The 23777-nt window shown below is 48.4% G+C and overlaps 1 protein-coding gene across 1 annotated transcript in view; it reads right to left on the bottom strand.

The window, feature by feature from the left end:
* The window catches only part of CDH23 (cadherin related 23), a 377990-nt gene that overhangs the window by 125229 nt on the left and 228984 nt on the right, over positions 1-23777 (bottom strand). The window contains exon 14 of the mRNA XM_055081216.1: positions 10581-10645. Coding sequence (XP_054937191.1) covers positions 10581-10645 — 65 coding nt within the window. The remainder of the gene's footprint in view (positions 1-10580; positions 10646-23777) is intronic.

Raw genomic sequence — 23777 nt, 5'->3', positions numbered from 1 at the left:
AAAAGAGTCATGTACCACAATGTTCATTGCAGCACTATTTACAATAGCCAGGACATGGAAGCAACCTAAGTGTCCATCGACAGATGAATGGATAAAGAAGATGTGGCACATATATACAATGGAATATTAGCCATAAAAAGAAATGAAATTGAGTTATTTGTAGTGAGGTGGATGGACCGAGAGTCTGCCATACAGAGTGAAGTAAGTCAGAAAGAGAAAAATAAATACGATATGCTAACACACATATATGGAATCTAAAAAAAAAAATGGTTCTGAAGAACCTAGGGGCAGGAGAGGAATAAAGACGCAGATGTAGAGAATGGACTTGAGGACATAGGGAGGGGGAAGAGTAAGCTGGGACGAAGTGAGAAAGTGGCATGGACTTATATATAGTACCAAATGTAAAACAGATAGCTAGTGGGAAGCAGCCGAATAGCACAGGGATATCAGCTTGGTGCTTTGTGCTCACCTAGAGGGGTGAAATAGGGATGGTGGGAGGGAGACGCAAGAGGGAGGAGATATGGAGATATATATATATATATATATATATATATATATGTATAGCTATAGCTGATTCACTTTGTTATAAAGCAGAAACACACTACTGTAAAGCAATTATACTCCAATAAAGATGTTAAAAAAAAGGACAAACTTACAGCTCTAAAATAATTGTCATGGGGGTGTAATATACAGCATGGTGACTATCTTTAATAATACAGTACTGCATATTTGAAAGTTGCTAAAGGAGTAGATTTTAAAAGTTCTCATCACAGGAAAAAAATTTTTGTAACTACGAATGGTGATGGATGTTAACTAGACTTATTGTGGTGATCGTTTTGCCACATATATTGATACAAATATTGAATCACTATGTTGTACACCTGAAACTAATATAATGTTATATGTAATTATATCTCAATAAAAAGTAACATGTATTGGGGCAATTAAAAAAAAAAAAGAAATTCTTCCATCCAGATGGTTTTGCATCAACAGCTTTAAATGGGCAGCCAGCAAGGGGAGGGGTGACTGGTCCTTTCTTGAGAGCATGTCTTCCACTCAAGGGGCTGAACCTTGAGTGAGAGGTTGGCAAATGTCTCTGGGGGAGGAGTAAGGTCCAGTGAGACCATCCCTCCATGAACATCTCCTCGGGAACCTGCTCTGAGCTGTCAGTTGACGTTTGTGTGCTCTGAGCTGTTCCACAGCTGCCAGCCACTGAGCCTGGAAGGTTCTGGCTCTGAGACCAGGAACGTCCCCACCCCAGAAGATGGGAAGGGATGAGAAAAATCCAAGATGATCAGGACAAGGCCACATGAACACGGGTGTCCCGAGGGACAGGGGTGTCCTGTGAATTGGTCCTGTTGTTGGTTCCTTCCTCCTAACTGGAGAGTGGCTGAGAATAGCTAGGTACACCTAACAGTCTCTGTCTCTTCCTGGTCATTTACACAGATTTGGGACTGGTAATCCAAGCTGACAGACACTGTCTTACTCATCCTGTTGGGCTTCCAGATGCATCAGACACTTTGTTTTCAGGACCAGACATGCCCTCTGAATTCAACCTGGCTTTGATCATGTTGAAAATGAGAGGGCTTCCCCTTGGCTCAGTTTAACTGAAGACAAGGGAAAGAGATGGCCTAGAACCTTGGTGGATGACATGGCAAAGCTGGCACAGGTCAGGCAGTGAGCACAACCAACCCACCTAATGACTATGGCAGGTTGAGAGCCCCTTCCTGCTGGAGGCTGTGTATCCAGGTGGTGAAGACCACATGCTGAGGCGTGGCCTTGGCACTTACCAGCTGTGTGACTTTGGGCAAGTAACACAGACTCTCAGTAAAGTGGGGATGATAAGTGTACTTAGCACTGAGTTCTCCAGCATTTAGTTGTGAGGATTACATCAGATAACAGGGGTAAAGCAGTTGACAAAGAGCTTGATACAAAGTGAGGGCTTCATAAATACAGCCACTGCTGCTGCTGCTGCTGGTGTGCTGTCATTAACATTTCAAAGCTTCCTCACTCCTGAAGATGGCAGAGTAGAAGGACTCAAGCTCACCTTCTCTCTTGGAAGTACCAAAAGCACAACTAACTGCTGAACAACCATCAACAAAAGACTCAAACCTACCAAAAAAGACATTCTACATCCAAAGTAGAACTCACAACAAAATGGTAGGAGGGGTGCTTTCATGATATAATCAAATCCCATACCTGTCGGTGGGTGATCCACAAATGGAAAAATAATTATATCACACAGATTCTCCCACAGGAGTGAGAGTTCTGAGCCCCACTTTCAGGCTCCTCAGCCTGGAGGTCTGGCATCGGGAGGAGGAGCGCCCGGGGCATTTGGCTTTGAAGGCCAGTGGGGCTTGAGTGCAGGAGTTCCACAGGACTGGGGGAAACAGAGACTCCATTCTTGGAGGGCACACACAAGGTTTCACATGTACTGGGAACCAGGGAAAAGCAGTGACTCCACAGGAGACTGAGGCAGACATACTTGTGGGTCTTGGAGGGCCTCCTGGGGAGGTGGAGGTTGTCTGTAGCTCACTGTGGGGGCAAGGACACTGGGGGTAGAAACCTCAGCGAATATTCACTGGTGTGAGCTCTGCTGGAAGTCACCATTTTGGCATCAAGACCTGGGCCCACCCAACACCCTGTAGGCTCCAGTGCTGGGACATCTCAGGCCAAACAACCAACAGGGTGGGAACACAGCCGCACCCATCATCAGACAGGCTGCCTAAAGTCATCCTGATCCTACAGCTGCCTGCTAAACGCACCCCTTGACATGGCCCTGCCCACCAGAGGGACAAGATCCAGCTCCACCAACTAGTGGGCAGGCACCAGCCACTTCCACCAGGAAGCCTGCACAAGCCCCTGGACCAACCTCACCCATCAGGGGGCAGACACCAGTAGCTAGAGGAGCTACGATCCTACAGCCTGAGGAATGGAGGCCACAAACACAGAAAGTTAAACAAAATGAGATGGCAGAGGAATATGTTCCAGATGAAGGAACAAGATAAAACTTTGCAAGACCAACTAAGTGAAGTGGAGATAGGCAATCTTCTTGAAAAGAAATTCAGAGTAATGATAGTAAAGATATCAAAGATCTCGGAAGAAGAATGGAGGCACAGACTCAGAAGATACAAGAAATGTTTAACAAAGAGCTAGAACATTTAAAGAACAAGCAGAGGGCTTCCCCTGTGGCACAGTGGTTGAGAATCTGCCTGCCAATGCAGGGGTACGGGTTCGAGCTCTGGTCTGGGAAGATCCCACATGCTGCGGAGCAACTGGGCCCGTGACCCACAACTACTGAGCGTGCGCATCTGGAGCCTGTGCTCCGCAACAAGAGAGGCCTCGATAGTGAGAGGCCCGTGCACCACAATGAAGAGTGGCCCCCTCTCGCCACAACTAGAGAAAGCCCTTGCACAGAAACGAAGACCCAACACAGCTAAAAAATAAATAAATAAATAAAAAAGAACAAGCAGAGATGTACAATAGAATAACTGAAATGAAAAATACACTAGGAACAATCAATAGCAGAATAAATGAGGCAGAAGAGCAATAAATGAGCTGGAAGACAGAGGGGTGGAAATCACCACTATGCAACAGAATTTAAAAAAAGAATGAAAAGAAATAAGGACAGTCTCAGAGACCCCTGGTACAATATTAAATGCACCAACATTCACATTATAGGGATCCCAGAAGGAGATGAGAGAGAAAAAAGACCTGAGAAAATATTTGAAGAGATAATACCTGAAAACTTGCCTAACACGGGAAAGGAAATATTCACTCAAGTCCAGGATATGCAGAGTCCCATACAGGATAAATCCAAGGAGGAACACACCGAGACACATAGTAATCAAACTGACAAAAATTAAAGACAAAGAAAAAATATTAAAAGCAACAAGAGAAAAGCAACAAATAACATGCAAGGGAACTCCCATAAGGTTATCAGATGATTTTTCAGCATAAACTCTGCAGGCCAGAAGCGAGTGGCATGATATATTTAACGTGATGAAAGGGAAAAACTACAACCAAGAATACTCTACCCAGCAAGGTTCTCATTCAGATTCAATGGAGAGATCAAAACCTTTACAAACAAGCAAAAGCTAAGAGAATTCAGCATCACCAAACCAGCTTTACAAGAAATGCTAAAGGAACTTCTCTAGACAGAAAAGAAAAGGCCACAACTAGAAACAAGAAAATTATGAATGGGAAAGCTCTCCAGTAAAAGCAAACATACAAGAAAGGTAGGAAATCATCCACACACAAATATGATATCAAAACCAGCATTCATGAGAAGAGGAGAGTACAGATGCAGCATTTTGGAAATGCACTGAAAATTAAGAGAGCAGTAACTTGAAATAATCTTGTATATATGTAGACTGCTATATCAAAACCTCATGGGAACTGCAAACCAAAAATGTACAACAGATGCACACACACACAAAAGAAAACAATCTAAACACAACAATAAAGACTGCCATGAAATCACAAGAGAACAAAAGAGGAAGGGAAGAAAAAAGACCTACAGAAGCAAATCCAAAACAGTTAACAAAATGGCAATAAGAACATACTTATAAGTAATTACCTTAAATGTAAATGGATTAAATGCTCCAACCAAAAGACACAGGCTGGCTGAATGGATACAAAAACAAGACCCGGATATATGCTGTGTACAAGAGATCCACTTCAGATCTAGGGACACATACAGACTAACAGTGAGAGGATGGAAAAACGTATTCCATGCAAACGGAAGTCAGAAGAAAGCTGGAGGAGTAATATTCACATTAGACAAAATAGACTTTAAAATAAAGACTGTTACAACAAGAGACAAAGAAGTATACTACATAATGATCAAGGGATCAATCCAAGAAGAATATATAACAATTGTAAATATATATGCACCCAACATAGGAGCACCAAATATATACGGCAAACACTAACAGCCATAAAAGGAGAAATCTACAGTAACACAGTAATAGTGGGAGACTATAACACACCACTTACATGAATGGACATATCATCCAGACAGAAGATCAATAGGGAAACAGGCCTTAAATGACACATTAGACCAGATGGACTTAACTGATATTTATAGAACATTCCATCCCAAAGTACCAGAATACACATTCTTCTCAAGTGCATATGGAACATTCTCCAGGACAGATCACATCTTGGGCCACAAATCAAGCCTTGGTAAATTTAAGAAAACTGAAATCACATCAAGCATCTTTTCTGACCACAAGCGTCTTTTCTGACCACAATGGTATGAGATTAGAAATCAGCTACAAGAAAAAAACCTGTAAAAAGAATACAAACACATGGAGGCTAAACAATATGTTACTAATCAACCAATGGATCACTGAAGAAATCAAAGAGGGAATCAAAAAATACCTAGAGACAAATGCCGACAAAAACACAATGATCCAAAACCTATGGGACGCAGCAAAAGCAGTTCTAAGAGGGAAGTTTGGAGCACTACAATCTTACCTCAGGAAACAAGAAAAATCTCAAATGAATAACCTAGCCTTATAACTAAAGCAACTAGAGAAAGAAGAACAAACAAAACCCAAAGTTAATAGGAATCATAAAGATCAGAGCAGAATAAATGAAATAGAAATGAAGAAAACAATAGAAAAGATCGATGAAATGAAAAGCTGGTTCTTTGAAAAGATAAACAAAATTGATAAACCTTTAGGCAGACTCATCAAGAAAAAAAGAGAGGGCTGAAAATAATAAAATTTGAAATGAAGAAGGGTAGTTACAAGGGACACCACAGAAATACAAAGGATCATAAGAGACTACTACAAGCAACTATATGGCAATAAGATGGACAAGCTAGAAGAAATGGACAAATTCTTAGAAAGGTATAATCTCCCAAGACTGAACTAGGAAGAAATAGAAAATACGAACAAACCAATCACAAGTATTGGAATTGAAACTGTGATTTAAAAACATCCAACAAGGGATTTCTCTGGTGGTCCAGTGGTAAAGAATCCACCTTCCAATGCAGGGGACACGGGTTTGATCCCTGGTCGGGGAACTAAGGTCCCACATACCGTGGGGCAACTAAGCCCGCATGCCACAAATACTGAGCTTGCGCGACTCAATGAGAGAGCCCGCGTGCTGCAAACTACAGAGCCCAGGCGCTCTGGAGCCTGCATGCCACAGCTACAGAGCCCACATGCCCTGGAGCCCATGTGCCACAACTAGAGAGAGAAAACCTGTACGTCATGACTAGAGAGAAGCCTGCATGCCACAACTAGAGAGAAGCCCGCGCACTGCAATGAAAACTCCGTGCCTCAAAGAAAGATCCCACGTGCCACAACTAAGGCCTAACACAGCCAAAAACATTAAGAAAATAAATAAATTTTTAAAAAATCCAACAAAGAAAAGTCCAGGATCAGGCTTCAGAGGAGAATTCTATCAAACATTTAGAGAAGAGTTAACACCTATCCTTCTGAAACTCTTCCAAAAACTGCAGAGGAAGGAGCACTCCCAAGCTCATTGTATAAGCCTACCATCAGCCTGATACCAAAACCAGACAAAGATACCACAGAAAAAGAAAATTATAGGCCAACATAAGTGATGAACATAGACACAGAAATCCTCAACAGAATACTAGCAAACCAAATCCAACAATACATTAAAAGGATCATATACCATGATCAAGTGGGAGTTAACCCAGGGATGCAAGGATTTTTCAATATCCGCAAATCAATCAGTGTGATACACCACATTAAGAAATTGAAGAATAAAAACCATATGATCATCTCAATAGATGCAGAAAAAGCTTTTGATAAAATTCAACACCTATTTGTGATAAAAACTCTCCAGGGACTTCCCTGGTGGTCCAGTGGGTAAGATACCATGCTCCCAATGTAGGGGACTGGGGTTCAATCCCTGGTCAGGGAACTAGATCCCACACTCACGCCGCAATTAAGAGTTTGCATGCTGCAGCTAAGAGTCTGCATGCTGCAACTAAGAAGTCTGCATCCCACAACTAAGAAGGTCCCACATGCCGCAACTAAAAAGATCCCACATGCTGCAACAAAGATCCCACATGCTGCAACAAAGATCCCACATGCAGCAACAAAGATCCCATGTGCCACAACTAAGACCCAGCGCAGCCAAAATAAATAAATAAATAATAAAATACGAAGAAAAACCTCTCCAGAAAGTGGGCATAGAGGGAACCTACCTCGACATAATGAAGACCATATATGACAAACCCACAGCTAACAACATTCTCTCAGTGAAAAGCTGAAAGCATTTCCTCTAAGATCAGGAACAAGACAAGGATGCCCACTCTCACCACTCTTACTCAACGTAGTTTTGGAAGTCTTAGCCATGGTAATCAGAGAAGAAAAAGAAATAAATGGAATCCAAACTGGAAAAGGAGAAGTAAAACTATCACTGTTTGCAGATGACATGATACTCTACATAGAAAATCCTAAAGATGCTACCAGAAAACTACTAGAGCTCATTAGTGAATTTGATAAAGCTGCAGGACACAAAATTAATGCACAGAAATCTGTTGCATTCCTATACACTAAAGTTCCCATACAACGGAAGTTCAGATAAAGAAATCAAAGAAACAATCTCACTTACCATCGCATCAAAAAGAAGAAAATACCTAGGAATAAACCTCCCTAAGGAGAAAAAAGACCTGTACTCTGAAAACTATACAGACACTGATGAAAGAAATCAAAGATGACAGAAACTGATGGAAAGATCCACCATGTTCTTGGATTAGAAGAATCAATATATCAAAATGCCTATACTACCCATGGCAATCTATAGATTCAATGCAATCCCTATCAAACTACCAAAGTCATTTGTCACAGAACAACAACAAAAATTTAAAAATTTGTATGGAAACACAAAAGACCCGGAATAGCCAAGGCAATCCTGAGAAAGAAAACCGAAGCTGGAGGAATCAGGCTCCCTGACTTCAGACTATACTACAAAGTTACAGTCATCAAAACAGTATGGTTCTGGCACAAAAACAGAAATATAGATCAATGGAATGGGATATAAAAACCCAGAAATAAACCCACGCACCTAAGGTCAATTAATCTATGACAAAGGATGCAAGAATATACAATGGAGAAAAGACAGTCTCTTCAACAAATGGTGCTGGGAAAACTCAACAGCTACATGTAAAAGAATGAAATCAGAACACTCCCTAACACCATACACAAAGATAAATTCAATATGGGTCAAAGACCTAAATGTAAGGTCAGACACTATAAAACTCTTAGAGGAAAACATAGGCAGAACACTCTTTGACATAAATTACAGCAATATCCTTTTGGATCCACCTCCTAAAGCAATGAAAATAAAAACAAAAATAAGCAAATGCAACCTAATTAAACTAAAGAACTTTTGCACAGCAAAGGAAACCATAAACAAAATAAAAACACAACCCACAGAATGGGAGAAAATATTTGTAAATGAAGCCACTGAGAAGCAATTAACCTTCCAAATATACAGACAGCTCATGCAGCTCTATATTAAAAACAAAAACAAAAAAAACCCCCCAAACAACCCAATCAAAAATGGGCAGAATATCAGACAGACATTTCTCCAAAGAAGACATACAGATGGCCAAAAAGCACTTGAAAAGGTGCTCAACATCTCTAATTATTAGAGAAATGCAAATCAAAACTACAATCAGGGGGCTTCCCTGGTGGCGCAGAGGTTAAGAATTTGCCTGCCAATGCAGGGGACACGGGTTCGAGCCCTGGTCTGGGAAGATCCCACATGCTGTGGAGCAGCTAGGCCTGTGAGCCACAACTACTGAGCCTGCGAGCCACAACTACTGGGCCCACATGTCACAACTACTGAAGCCCGCATGCCTAGAGCCCACGCTCCACAACAAGAGAAGCCACCACAATGAGAAGCCCACATGCCTCAACGAAGAGTAACCCCCGCTCGCCACAACTAGAAAAAGCCCGCATGCAGCAACGAAGACCCAAGGCAGCCAAAAATAAAATAAATAAATAAATTTTAAAAACAAAAAAACAAAACTACAATCAGGTATCACCTCATACCAGTTAGAATGGCCATCAAAAAGCCTACAAACAATAAATGCTGGGGTGGGTGGGGAGAAAAGGGAACCCTCCTACACTGTTGGTGGGAATGTAAATTGATGCAGCCACTATGGAGAACAGAAAGGGGGAATCCTTAAAAAACTAAAAATAGAGCTACCATATGATCCAGCAATCCTACTCCTGGCCATCTATCCGGAGAAAACCATAATTCAAAAAGATACATGCACCCCTGTGTTCATTGCAGAATTATTTACAATGGCCAAGACATGGAAGCAACCTAAATATCCATCGACAGAAGAATGGATAAAGAAGATGTGGTACATATATACAATGGAATACTCCTCAGCCATAAACAAGAATGCAGTAATGCCATTTGTAGCAACATGGATGGACCTAGAGATTATCATACTAAGTGAAGTAAGTCAGACAGAAAGACAAATATCATATGATATCACTTATGTGTGAAATCTAAAAAATGATACAAATGAACTTATTTACAAAATAGAAACGACTCACAGACTTCAGAAACATATTCATGGTTACCAAAGGGGAAAGGTGATAGGGGGAGGGATAAATTAGGAGTTTGGGATTAACAGATATATACCAGTATATATAAAATAGATAATCAACAAGGACCTACTGTATAGCACAGGGAACTCTACTCAATACTCTGTAATAACCTATATGGGAAAAGAATCTGACAAAGAATGGATACATATATTTGTATAACTGAATCACTTTGCTGTATACCTGAAACTAACACAACATTGTAAGTCAACTATACTCCAATATAAAATAAAAATTAAATTAAAACAAAGTACTGAAGAGCTGAAAAAAAAAAAAAAAGAACTATGTGTGGACAATTTCACTCTGATATTTTTAGAAACTAAAGCAAAAGAGAGGCTTCCCTGGTGGCGCAGTGGTTGCGCGTCCGCCTGCCGTTGCAGGGGAACCGGGTTCGCGCCCCGGTCTGGGAGGATCCCGCGTGCCGCGGAGCGGCTGGGCCCGTGAGCCATGGCCGCTGGGCCTGCGCGTCCGGAGCCTGTGCTCTGCAACGGGAGAGGCCACAGCAGAGGAAGGCCCGCATACCACAAAAAAAAAAATAAAAATAAAAAAAAAAATAAAGCAAAAGGGAAAATCTACTGTCATTTGATTTTCATTTTTCAACAACAGAACAAAAGGACACGGAAAAGTTTGTAAAAATGGTTATTTTCCTCCCTTGGCTTAAATGTCCCCCCTGTAAAATAAAGACATTAGGCAAGGTTAAAAAAAAAAAAAAAAAAAAAACTTCTTCATACCCCAAACTAAAAGCTATCTTTTGAGGGTCAGAGAAACTATGCCCCAGAGACTTTAGGGGACTTGAGCAACACTGTACCACAATCAGGGCCAAACGAGCGGCAGTGCCCATGAGTTCTGACTCACAGTCCAGTTCCCTAGCCACAGGGGCACAGCACTTTTCCTGGGCGCCAAGAAGTGTCCTGGGCCTGCTGAGTAGCAGAGGGCCAACTTGGAAGGCCAGGGGCAGGGGCTCACCGATCAGGGTCATCGCTGAAGAAGTAGTTGACTTCCCCAAAGGTGCCCACATCATTGTCTGTTGCCTGCAAAGGTAAGAAAAAGAAGGCATTACTGCCAGAACCAGCCGAGGCTCCCAATCTCAGCAGGAAATGTGCACAGCAAACCCATGCTTCCCCTCACACAGCTCCTCAGGCCCAGGCCGAATTTTCTAGAGCCACGCTGTTCAATAAGGTTTTCACCAGTCACAAACGGCGATTTAAATTAATACTGTGCTCCGTTGAGCCTGTGCTCCGCAACGGGAGAGGCCACAACAGTGAGAGGCCCACGTACCGCAAAAAAATAAATAAATAAATAAAATTAATTAATTAATACTGGAGCACACAGTTCCGGAGGAGCAGTCTTCTACCTAAATCTCTAACTTTGCGAAACCACCCCTCCTGGACTCATGTCAGACATTGTCTGTAGATGCCCAGAGGGCTTGGGGGAGAGACCCTAGACCTGTGGCTTGGGGTCACAACTCGTAGGTTTACAAAATATCTCAAACAAAAGTGGGGGTGGGTTCAACCATCTGGTGGCCTCCTCCGGTGACTCTCCTCCAGTCCCCAAAGCCTCCAAGTCAGACGACGTAGCTGGTGGGGGAGGCCTCTTGGGTGGATCTCTGGTGTTCCTCCTTCTTTAACCCTGGAAATAACCCACTGCATGTATCAAGCAGACTGTCATCTGGCTGGCAACCTCTTCTGCTGGAAACAGTCTGCTGCCCACCCCCACCCATCTTCTTTGGCATCCCTCTCTGCTCGAACAAGTGGTCCAAGTGGGACCTAGTCCCGTGACCTCAGGGACTAGGCTGGGAGTGGTCCCTGACCACGGCAGGGGCCTATTAGAATCCTTCCCTGGGATTCTTCTTATTGTTGCTGGGGATAAAAGCTTTCCTCCGGGGCAGTGAAGCTGGGACGATGTGAAGTGGGAGTTGTTGGATGTGTAGGGACGATGAAGAGAGGGGCTGATCTTGGCAGTTCTAGAGTCCTGAATCTGACATCCCTTCCCACCTCAGTTTGCTTTGTGAGTCCAACAAGATCTCTTTTATCCAGGCTGGTCCAAGTTGGCTTTCTATCACCTACAGTCAAAAGAGGCTGGAGCGAGAGTGGCCTGCCTTATGCCTGATGATGATGGCAACAACGGTGACCGCTGCCAGCCTGCACTCTATCATATATTTTACATTGTCAAAGGGCATTCAGGTTTATTAAGACCTCATTTTATCCTCACAACTGTCACAACATGATGAGGAAGACACCCATTTCTACCCATCACACAGATCACAAAACTGAGGCCCAGTCCACAGTGAGGTCTGGTGTAACCCTGTCACCACTCTAGGTCATGAGCAGTTTCAAGCAGAGTGGGGCAGATCTGCGATCCCTACTCCCGTCCCAGGGTTCCTTCCTTTAGGCCACCTACGTGGGGCCCCTCTCCAACCCCTCCCTTGTCCAGGACAATGGTAGTTATAGTAGAGGCTTGGCTTTTATGGCTGGAACCTCTGGGCTTCTGCATTGTTGCTGGCATGGTTACAATCCACAGTGCAGACTAAGTGACACCATTTCATGCATTCATTCAATAGTTACTTAGTAAGCATGTACTCTGTGCCAGGCACTGTGACCTCTGCTCCCTCCCAGGCCATGCCCTAGAGCTGGGCAAACTGCTACCTGCCGCCAGAAGCCTGGAGGGAAAGGCCTTGGGCTGACCTTGGGGTCATCTGTTTTACACTCAGGGCTTCTCTAAGACCACACCTGGATAAAGGTTCTGCTGCTAAAAATATGTTTCAATACCTACTTTTGTTTTTTATTTTTTAACTTTGGGGTATAATTGACTAATTATTTTATAACTTTATTTTACAATAAAATTATTATGATAATATATTATATTGAGAATTAACAATGGAAAGGATTCCCACTATTGAGTTAATTAACCACCCATCACCTCACAGATTTACCCTTTTGTTCCTTGTCTGGTGAGAACACTTAAGTTCTACTCTCTCAGCAAATTTCAATGGTACAGTGTTATCAACTATAGTCACCATGTTATACATTAGATCCTCAGACCTTATTCATCTTATAACAAAGTTTGTACCCGTTGATCAGCCTCTCCCTATTTCCCCCTGCTCAATACCTTGGTACTAAGTATTTTTTGAGGTTCCTTTTAAAGTTCTTGGATTCTGTGAAATCTATTCCATTCTGTGTTCTTTACGATAAACCCGAATTTCAAGAAAACACCAATTTGTGTTCAGTATATTGAATTCAGGAAGGCAGAGAAATAAATGATATATTCCAAATGATTTAAACGAAAAAAAGTGTTTATACCCAAAGGGTTAGGATCTCAGTTATTCAGAAAACTTGATTATCTAGAAGGAAGCCAATTCCAGGGGCTGTGGCAGCCTGCTTTTAAGGACAGGCTCTTGTACCCACTGTTCCAGACTGTGTGTGGATCTCTGTCTTCTCACTGCCCTGGCCAGGCTCCAAGAGCATCACAGCCGCTCGGGGGACGCGTGTCTAATAAATGGAAAGGTAAACGCCGAGCTATGTAACCCACCCTCTAACCCAGGACTGATTCCAGGGCAGACCCTCCCCCGTGCCGAGCCACTCCTCCCGACAACCGCATTTATCAACTCCTCGCACTTATCACGTATCGTAACTTCATAAGGACCCTATGACGTAGGTGCTAGTATTACTACCACCCCCAATTTACAGATGGGGAAACTGAGGCACAGAGAGAGTGAACAGCTCACCCAAGGCTTCACAGCTAAAAGAGCGGCAAAGTTAGGATTTGAACCCAGTGCCGGCTTGTCACATCCTTCGCCTCAACGTGTTCTTGCTTCTAAACCAAGAAGAGAACTTGTTCTCAGAAGGACAGGTGTCTGGTTATTCCAGGGCAGAGGAGACCAAAACTTCTCATAATAAGCCCGCCTCTCTCCTCCCCTTTCAGGGACCAGAGAAGGCGGGGAGGCACCCATAAGTCCCCTTTCATTCCACCAACAAATGATCACCACCACGCATGGTATTACTAGACTATAATAACTGCAGCTCAGTCTGGAGAGCAGCTGACCAGATGCCATCAAGCCCCTTGGCGAGGGGTGAGTGTAATGTAGAGACCCTAGCTCCAGGTCAGAGACAGCAGCCCAGATCACTGTGTGACCAAATAGCAACCTCCTGGGGCCTCGGCATCCTCATTTGTCAAAGGAAAGGGTTTGGGGAAGCAAAGAGGGTAGGGCTGCATCTGCCAGGCTCGCCTCCCAGACTGGACAGTGCCTGACACATGGCAGGTGCTTCACGAATGCTTGGAAAATGAAGGAACCAATTCTAGTAAGAAGGGGGTGGTGAAGAGATGGGGGCAAAAGCGAGGAGAGCGGATTCTAAGGGAAAGGGAGGAGCGAAAAGAAGGAGAGAGGGAAAAGGAGGGGAGAGGCTAGGAGGGGCAGAGGGGCCAGCAGAGTGGGCTGGGCCAAGCCACAAGGGGGGGTTCCCTGCCCCTGAAGATCACATCGGGACCCTGGGGACAAGCCCTCCACATATGTGCCCTATGGAATTGCACTCGGACTGTTAGGGTAGGAAGGACCCCCGAGATCCCCCTGTCCAGTCCTCTTCACCCTCAGGCTCAGGGAAGTTAGGTGACGAGCCCCTGGGAACAGGATAGAACTGTCTCCTCTCTCCAGGCAGATGCTGGCCTCTACCACCCCTTTCGAGTCCCCACTCCCTCCCCGAGTGGACTGAGCACAGCCATGGTTCCCACGGTGACCCCTTCTCCCCAGGGGCCTCTTGCTGCCCGCCCAGGCCGCCGATGCTAACCGGGGAAGATTTGTGAGTCCTTTAGTGCCACCGACTAATGACCGTATGAAATATGTATGTCTGGTGAAGAGGAGAGGGAGAACGTTCATTTTTCACATGCACGAAGCAGAATAATATGAAGATGAAAAGCTACTTCTGTGCGCCTGCCAGGGTGGGAGCAGCCAGCACCAACACAAAGGGCCTGGTCAGGGTGCTCAGGTCAGTGCCAGGCTGCTGCGGGGCCTGTACCAGAGAAGGCAGCACATCTGCCCACTAGGCGGCCCTGCTGAAGGCCCTCCTCCTTTACATGCATTCTTAGCCCTGTATTTGGGTCTGTGCTGCCAGCTCCGGCCGCATCTCCCACCACGTGCAGGCGGGACCACACATGGCTCCCGGGCCTGACCGGCTCTGGTCATCCTGCTCCCTTTGCCGGCATCGCTTCCTTCCTCTCCCACCTGCCTCACCCACTGCTGTCCTCCTGGCTCCCCAAGGTTGGGTTAGGGCTCCACCCTGCTGGACATATTCCCAGCTGTGACCGCTCTGTGGAGCTGGAGCTCTGGGCTGATGTGTTTCCCACCCCAGGGGGCTGCGGATCCCCGAGGCCAGGGTGCGACACGGGGCCTGGACATCAGGGAGGCTCAGGCAAGCTCCTATAACAGTCATCTACAGGTACACCTGCGTCCACGTCCACACCACATATGTACGTATACTGTTTCATTTTGACCACACCCATACGTGGCAAGTACTGTTAGAACCCTCTGCTCCCTGTCTTTAACAAACAAGGAAACAGAGGCAGGATGATAAGGAACTTTCCCAAGATTTCCCAGCTGGTAAGCGCCAGAGCTGGCCTCCAGATCCCTGTGTTGAAAACCGTTTAGCAGCTTGTGGCATACGCCCTTGGAGCAGCGTCCTGTGGAGGCCAAGGAGCCGCTTGGCCGTGCTGCCAGCTCAGTAGGGGGCGCTGCCAGGGCCTGCTCCACTACCCACCCTGCAACCTTGTCCCACTCAGGCAGGCAGGTCTCTGTCCCAGCCCCACTCTGCTTGTTACAGTACTTTTCACAACAACCTCCTTCCCAGAACCTGCTTTGCTCCTAAGCAACTGAAAAATCAACAGACAAATCACGTGCCAAACAGACAGTGACCCTCGGGCCCCCTTTAGGAAGGAGGCTTTGAGAAGTGACCAGGGGCCTGTGCAGAGAGAACAAATGTCCTCCTCAGGCCATGAACACCCGTCCTCCTGCCACGTTCTGGGACGTTCTGTCTCCCTGCAGGGTCACTTCCGGGATCTCGCAGGCCACTCAGATGGCTACAGGGATGGGGGAAGGGGATGGCCCAGCTGGCCATCTCATTGTACCTGGCGACTCTAAGAAATGCCAAACCAGGGTGCCAGGTGGGCACCTCAACTGTGCTGCTGGCCCCCTCTCTGATGCCTCCGTGTCCCTGTTACTATTCCACCTGGGCTAGTATCTCACCCACAGGTACACACTAGCACATTTTGCCACTTGCCATGACTCTCATAAGATGCCCAGGGGTAAGAAGTCAAAACCAATGGCTACAAGGATCTTCCTCTGCTCAAAGACCTTCAATGGCTCCCTACTGCTGCTGAATTAATTTCAGACCAGCACCTGTCGTCAAGACCCTGCAGAGCCTGGCTGGCCTTGGCGATTTTGTACCCATCTCTCCCTGATGCACCCAAACTGTCCTCTCATTGCCTGGTTGCACCATCCCTTCATTCCATAACTGCTGCCCACCCCTCCAAATGCCCCCTCCCTTAGGGAGCTCCCTGGCTGCTTGCTGTTCTTGACCTGAGAGCCCCTGGCTGGACCTGTTTTAGAATACTCAGCAGTCTGCTGTCCCTGAAACCTGCTTGTGTATGCCCCGTTCCCTCCCCTGGACGGACAAGTCTGTACCTAACTTATTTTTGTATACTGTGTTGTGCCTGGCACAGGGCTCAAAATCTTCGCCAAATTTAGTAAAATCTGGGATTTCCATTGCCAGACACTGAGGGCCAGCATGACCTTCCTTCTGGGGGGCTAGTGCTCCCATCAGCAAACACCTTGGTGGGCCCTGAGCAGCCAGAGTGGGGCTCCTTAGGTTGCCCAGGAGGCAGGGCTGGGGTTTATAAAGCATCTCCAGTAAGTCTCCCAAGCTCAGGTCTCTCGTCCAAGCTCCCTACTGGCCAAACCTTAGAGGCAGGTGGGATGGGGGGTGGGGGGAACACTCACTGAACAGCCCTCCCCATCAGCCTGCAGGCACGTGCAGAACAGGTGAGAAGGACAGCGTGGGTGTGGAGGGGCAGATGAGGGGGCGCCTGGCACACCACAGAAAGAACCTTCACCAAGATGATGATCAGACTCGCGCTCAGTCACGTGCTCAGTAAATACTTTCTGAGCTTTTCCAATGTGCCAGCTACTGTGCCTGGCTCTGAAGCCACAGCCATCAGCATGACCATGCCCTTGCTGGAACATGACTTATAATCAGAAACGGGAGACAGACAATAATGGAGGAGAGAAATAGCTAAATAACAATTTCAGACAGTGGTAAGAACTGTGGGGAAATACAGCAGAAAATGGGCTAGCAGGTGACTGGGTTGCTATTTTAGGTTGACTAGTCCTGGAGAAGATCTTTGGCAAAGTGTATTTGGGTCTACAGGACAGTCACTGGCTGGACACCGAGAAGCCTGGGAGGTCCTGGTGAGAACCGCTCTCACTGAGGCCCGGAGGCGGCTCATAACGTCTCTGTCTCCTCCAGTGGAAGCGTCTGCAGCCCAGGAAGACCGGCCGGCGGGTCAGCATCTGTCCCCGCGGTCAGCTCATGGGAGAGGATGCCGCCGGGACTGGCTGCTGCCCAGTGCCTGATTTATAAGGCATCTCCTCCGATTCTCCTCAACACTGGCATTACCAGCAAAACTAATTCCCTCATTTGGGCCTTTATAATTGCATCCGCAAGTGCTTATTTCCGTGATGGACAATGCCGGCAAAAGTGTAATTTTCTTCTGCTGACAAAAAAGAGAAAAATAAATACACACGGGTGGTGGGGGGGTAAAAATTCCAAAGGTTAAGACAAGGTGAGCCTGCAGTGGAGGACTAGCCAGATCCCCAGACCAGCCAGGCTCATGTCAGAAACGTCCAACTTTCCCCTGGCTATATAGGGTGGGAGGGGGTCAAATGACCCCCTGCCATTTCCCTTTGAGCACTTACTCACAGTGTCAGGCACTGTGCCCAGCATTTCTCATGCTTTAGTTCACTCTATAAGTCCTATGGGAAGGACTTTCGGGAAGTCCTTCCCTTTGGGAAGCATCAGTATTATTTCTATTTTACAGATGGAGGGAACTGAGGCTCAGAAAGGTCAATCAACTTGCCCAAGGTCAAACAGCCACAGTACCAGGACATGAACCCAATACAGTCAACTGCAAGGCAGGTGCTCTCACACACTCCCCTCCCCTGCACCCCTCCCCCCATTGGTGGGGCTGGAGGAGAGGCATCCTCCTGCAGTTTGAGAGCTCAGCCATGGGATCCAGGGTCACTGTACCAGGTCACTGTACTCACCCTGTAGATGAGGCCCCAACAGGCAGTCTTTTCCTTCTTGTCACAGGCTCTGCCCCCAGCCTCTGCCTTGAGTGGGTGGGCTCCAGCAATTCTGGTTGTGCCCGTAAGCAGAGGATGCAGGGGTCCCTGGATGTTATTTCCCAGGACGCAGGCCCTTAGCCAAGATCCTTCATCCTCAAAGGTTCCCCCCGATCCCATCCCACCCAAGCTTGGTCTTGGTGTGTGCAGGTGGCTCAGGGCCCAGACTGGGGGAGGCTGTCACCTGCTAAAGGCCGGGGCAGCCTGGCTGGCTGTGGGCACCCTTCTGACCCCCGCAGGGCTCTTCACCCAGCACCCTGTGGATATAGCTCTTCCTTCAACTTGGATGCCAGGGCTCTATGCCCTGCCCTCGGATGCTCATCACAACATCTCATGCCCACTCCCAGGAATCCACCATTTCAACAGCGATCAGGTCCTCTTGTCTCTTTGTCTCCTCCCAAGAGCCCCCTTCTGACCCAGCCTGTTTTGACAATGAACAGTGGCCATCTCTCACCCTCTTCCATTCACTTGCCCTGAACCAGGGGCCTCCCTTACAGGCTATCTGCCTTGCCGATACACCATCCCCATGGATCCCTGCACCTCCCTGTTGTCCCTCGTCATGGCCTTGCAGACGCCCATCTGCTGACGTTGGGCCTTAAGCCCCGACCCGACCCCCACCTGCTCTGGCCTCCTCCTGGGTCTGCCTCCCAACTGCTGCTCATCGGATGCTGCTGCTGCACTCTGGTCCCCTGATCCCCTCCCTGGGCCAGACGCCCACTTCTCTCAGGTTTCTAAACACCCTGTACCCTTCTTTATAGCTAGAAAGTCCTGCCCTGTGGCTTTTGTCCACCTGTGCCCTCTCGCTTCCCTACCTACTTCTCTCTCTCTTCACACACACACACACACACACACACACACACACACACACACACACCCTCTCTCTCTTCCTCCCTGTGTCTCAGGCAGCCCCCAATACCTCCCTGTCCCACCCCTACCCTCACATACTCTCACAGAAACCTTCTCTCTTTTCCTCTCTCTGGCTCAGGTGGACCCCATCCCGCTACGTACTCACACTCATGCACATCTGCACCCACCCTCAGTCTCGAGCAGCCCCCACGCCCACCCGAACCTCAGCCCCGGGGACCCCTCCACGACCCTTGCCCAGCCACCCGTGCACCTCTCCCTGCAGGCCGGCAGCTGGCAGGCATGCACTCAGTCACTCCCCGCCGGCGTCCACACCCCCGTCACGCACGCTCGCCCGGATGCCCCGCACAGGGCTTCTGCTCTGAAGCAAGGCGGGCCCAGCTGCCTTCCCAGCAGCCTTGGGTCCCAGCAACCGTGGCAGGCAGCGGGCACCGGCGAGCAGTTCTGCTCCCGTGCACAAAGCTGCAGAGAAGGGCACACGGTACAATTTGTTCAGGAAACAACAGCAATGTTTGACATGTCATAAGGATTGATGGAGCAGAAATTTACATGGGAGAATGCATTTTTAAACAGCTCCACGGAGCCCCGGTGCTTCACTGGTAGTGCTTTCCACATTCATCATTCGCTGAGCCCCTCTGAATAACTCCTTAAACTACGTGAGATTAGCTGCACTCTTGCAAGCTCTGGGGAGGCCGGTGGGAGGCAGGAGGTACTCCGCTGGAGGAACCTGGTAGCCCAGAGGCGGGGGTGACCTCTACTTGGCCTGATTAGGCCCATGGGGCCCGGTCCTCTCCCCTGTTTCCACACTCCCTCCCATGCTGTGGAAGAGGATTTCAGCTTCTCTCTAGGACGCGAGGTAGAAGCCAATGGCCAGGAAGTATCATCTGGACTGCCCCACACTTCCGGGCAAATGCTCAGTGTGTCAGTTTCCCTCGTCCTCTCAGAAGGAAGCTATCTAATCTGAGTAGGAAGCCAGGGCTGATGGGTGAGGGCATGGTGAGTGCTGGGTGGGCAAAATAAGGTTTGGTTGGAAGCTGCTGCTCTGAGCACCTTCCTGGGGGTCCCTGGCCAGTGGGGATGTCACACTCCTGGGAGAAGAAATGATAGCATCTGTAAGGAAATGCCTCCCATTGGACTTCATGTAGGGATAAGAAGAGGAGTGCTCCAGGTGGGACCAGGGAGTGAACCAGGGGGTACAGGAGAGATCCCGGGGAGGCTGCGGGTCATAGGAAGAGAGATGCATTCAGGAAAGCCCTCGGGTCCTGCTCTTGGCCTTCTGAGTGTGCAGAAGGCCTTAGAACAAAAGGGTGCTACTGGGGAGGCTGGGGACAGAGGCTCAGAGCACACGGTCAGGTGAGTCGCCGAGCGGGAGGGCAGTTAGAAAAGGGTGGGGACTCGGTGGGTGGTGGGGCTCCCTCACGTTCCATCGTGGACCTGGGGAGGATGGCCACCACTCCATCACACGTGCCCATGCCGCATCACTCATCGGTCATAGTACTGAGTGCAGAGAAGGCCTCAGGATCTCTCTCAGCCCCACCTTCCCTATGGGAGTCAGCGAACAGTAAAGTCTCTCTGCTATGTCTGCTGGGCTCTCTACCCCTGGAGGGTCAGAAACCTGCTTCTCCCTGGAAGGCACAGTACAAGACCAGGAACCAAGGGCCTCAAAACGATTTGTGGCTCTGTGTAGGGTCATGAAAATCCCTTCAAAATGGGAGCGTGAGATCTGGGTTCTGGTCCAGCTTCTGCCCAACCATCCAGCTGCGGGACTTTGAGGAAGACACTGGGCTTCACGGCCTATGTGCCGCACAGCCTCCTGATCCATCTGCCCGCTCCTCCTCTGGTGCTAGCAGCCCATCCTCCACCAGGGCCAGAGGGGATGTCTGACCACACGAGACACCATTCTCCAGCTTAGAAGGCTCCCGGGGCATTGAAGACAAAGCCCAAACTGCTTGCCATGCCCCTGAGGCCTGATGTGGGCCAGCCTCTGTGGCCCCTGACCTCCTCTCCTGGCCCATCTGCCAACAAATACAGTAACATCCACTCTAACCCTCAGTTTCCTCATCTGTAGAATGGGGCTAATAATAGTACCTGTCTCATGGAGTTGGTGTGGGGATTTTAGAAGGTACTGAAGCAAGGTGCCTTAGACCAGTGCCTGGCACACAGGAGCCGCTGTCTAAGTGGAGCCAGTACTTGTCTTTCCACCCCCAATTCTAACCACTCACTCTTTCCAGTCCTCCGCAGACATGCTCCTGCTGAGCCCTCTCTCAGCCTGGCCCTCCCACCTGGGCTGTGCCAGCAGCTGTCCGGGTGGAGGGGGAGGGGAAGTGGCACTGAGCCCTACCGGAGGGGGTGCTCCAATGGGGGCCAGACTTGAGCCCCGCCTATTAACATGTCAGTCTGCAGCTGGGGAGGAGGGATGAGAATTGGGCTGACAGGTGCACTTAAGGTGTGGGGTCCCCGGCTTGCTTGTTTTTGCAGACACTGTTGTTCTTGGGCTCCTCCATCCCCTTCTTCATTTCTATCTTATTTTAAAACCTGGAAATAAAAATTGATGAGGAGCAAATTGCTCTGGCCAGCGGCTCTGTGCTTAAAGGAGTTGTCACGGGAAAGCAATTACGGGATATCAAGGGCTGTCAGGGTGGCCGCGGATGCCTGCGCCCCATGCCTGGCACTGCCTGGTGGTCCCCAGGCCAGCTTGCAGGACGAGCGTGGGGTCCCCCGGAGGCAGGGGGATAAGTGCAATCACTGCCTTGCTGAGTGTCAAGCTACGGGCCTGGCCTGGCACTGTGTGAGAAACTTGACACTATTTGTCCCTAATCCTGCAAGCAACCAGCAAGATGGGGTCTCAGTCCCATTTTACAGATGAAGCAACTCCAGCTGATATGACTGCAGAAAGAGTAACAGCAGCTCACTCTTGTTTAGTCCTTACTGGGTTCCAGGATTTATTCCAAGAAATCTACATGTATTAGCACATTTCATTTCCACTCCCACTCTATGAGATAAGTACTAATACTACCTTTGTCTTATGCGTGTGGAAAGTTCCCGGCTGGGGCAGAAGATGCTGGTGCCACACACGACCCCCTGTGCCCAACTCCACACACCAGGGGCTGCTTTAGTGGAAGCATCCATGCCTCTCTTGGCCTGTGAGCTTTCTTCTCAAGGGAACAGTTGGAATGATGGGGTGTCCACATCCCCAGAAGCTGTCCCCACTCAATGGGGGCTAGGAGTAGATGGACCAATACCCCAGCCTCCTCGCCCTGAGCTTGGATAGCTCAGACACGTTTCCCGCTGATTTCCCAGTGGACAGAGCTCCAGAAGCCCCCGTGGTAACCGGCTTCACGGCATCCTCTTGAGTGACCTCGTCTCACCTCCCACTCCCACCTAAGTTTCCTGGGGTCACCTCCCATGTAAACTGCTGGTCCTTGAGTCCTTGTCTCAGGGTCTGCTTCTGGGGAGCCAGACCTTAGACACAAGCCTCAGGCTGGACACTGGACACGCAACGGTGAGCCTAGCAGTATGTTCCTAGCCCTCAAGGCACTCACAGTGGCCAGTTAGCAGGCTCAGGGTCCTGCAGTTGGTCACCTGCAGACCTGGGACTCGAACCCTCGTCTGTCTGACACTCGCACACACAAATCAAAGAGGAAAAAAATCCCGCTCCTAGCCCTTCTACAATGCTGCCCCTTCTTTTATGCCGTTGGATTTGAGGAAGACTCAACTGAGTGCCTTTAAAAAACAAAAATCACATCTGACCATCAAACAAAGAAGAGTGGGATGCAGAAAGCCATTTCCCTGGGGATGCAGGAGGGTGGCTGGGGGTGAACGAGATGTTCACAATCAGAAGGGACTCGAGGCCTCTCTGGGGCCAGTTATCAGGCTGGGATTATGTGGTAGAGGATGAGAAGGGGAGGGTGCCAGAGAGATGTGGGGACAGACACCGTGGCCGAGGCTCAGTTAGGTGGGGCCTTGTGCACAGAGGAGATGGAAGGAGGAAGAAAAGATAGTCCAATCAACCCCCTGGGGATGCAGCCAAACCATGGCTGGGAACACCTTCCCCCACTGCTGGACCTCACCACTGTATCCTTGCCCGGAGTCTGACCCCCTCCCTCTTCTTCCCTGCCCCCATGGGATGCAACAGGCAGCTCCAGGCCTAGTGGGAAGGTGAGGAGAGGTACCTGGGTGGGGACTGGTCCCCGCCCATGTGCCAAGACACATCCTCACTCAAGGTGACTTGGAGCCGGGTCCGTGCCTGCTGCCATTGGCGGGCTCCGATTGGGCCATCACGCGCAGCTCACTAATGAACCATATTGATACCACATCCTCCTGTTGTCTCCCTAAATGGCAAGCCACACATCTGAGAGATTAAATACCCACACAGTTGCCCGCCTGACATCTCCATCACTCCGCCTGCAGGTCCCTAATGAATTTCACAGCCCCACAACAACAGAAGAAATTAAGGTCAAAGTCAGACACAGGAACTATAAATCACCCGTGATCCTGAGACCAGGAGAGGGCTACAGCCCCAGCCCCTCACTCACATGGGCCAGTCCAGCCCAGGGCTTGATGGTGAGACAATCAGATTTTGTGTATCAGTGCAGGCTGGCGAGGGCGTGCTGGGAGCTTTCACGTCCGAGAAGCAGCCTCTGTCCACAGACATTTGGATCCCCTCACTCCTCTGCCTATCCCGCCTCCGGTATTTAGAATGTTCTAACTCAGACTGAGAAATGCCCTGAGAGGAGAGCAGCATGTCTCATTTATAAAGACTTACTTCCCAAGGAGTTCAAAACATTCTAGCCACGTTGTTCTAAAAATGTCCCAGAATGGGGAGAGGGTCCGGCAGCCTTCTCTCCATAGAGAAATTGAGGTTCATGGAGGAAAGGGGTTTGCCCAGGGTCCTTCAGCAACTTGAAGTCCCT

The sequence above is a fragment of the Physeter macrocephalus genome, chromosome 20 (assembly GCF_002837175.3).
Source record: "Physeter macrocephalus isolate SW-GA chromosome 20, ASM283717v5, whole genome shotgun sequence".
Taxonomy (NCBI): Eukaryota; Metazoa; Chordata; class Mammalia; order Artiodactyla; family Physeteridae; genus Physeter; species Physeter macrocephalus.
This window is presented reverse-complemented; position numbering and strand designations above follow the sequence as displayed.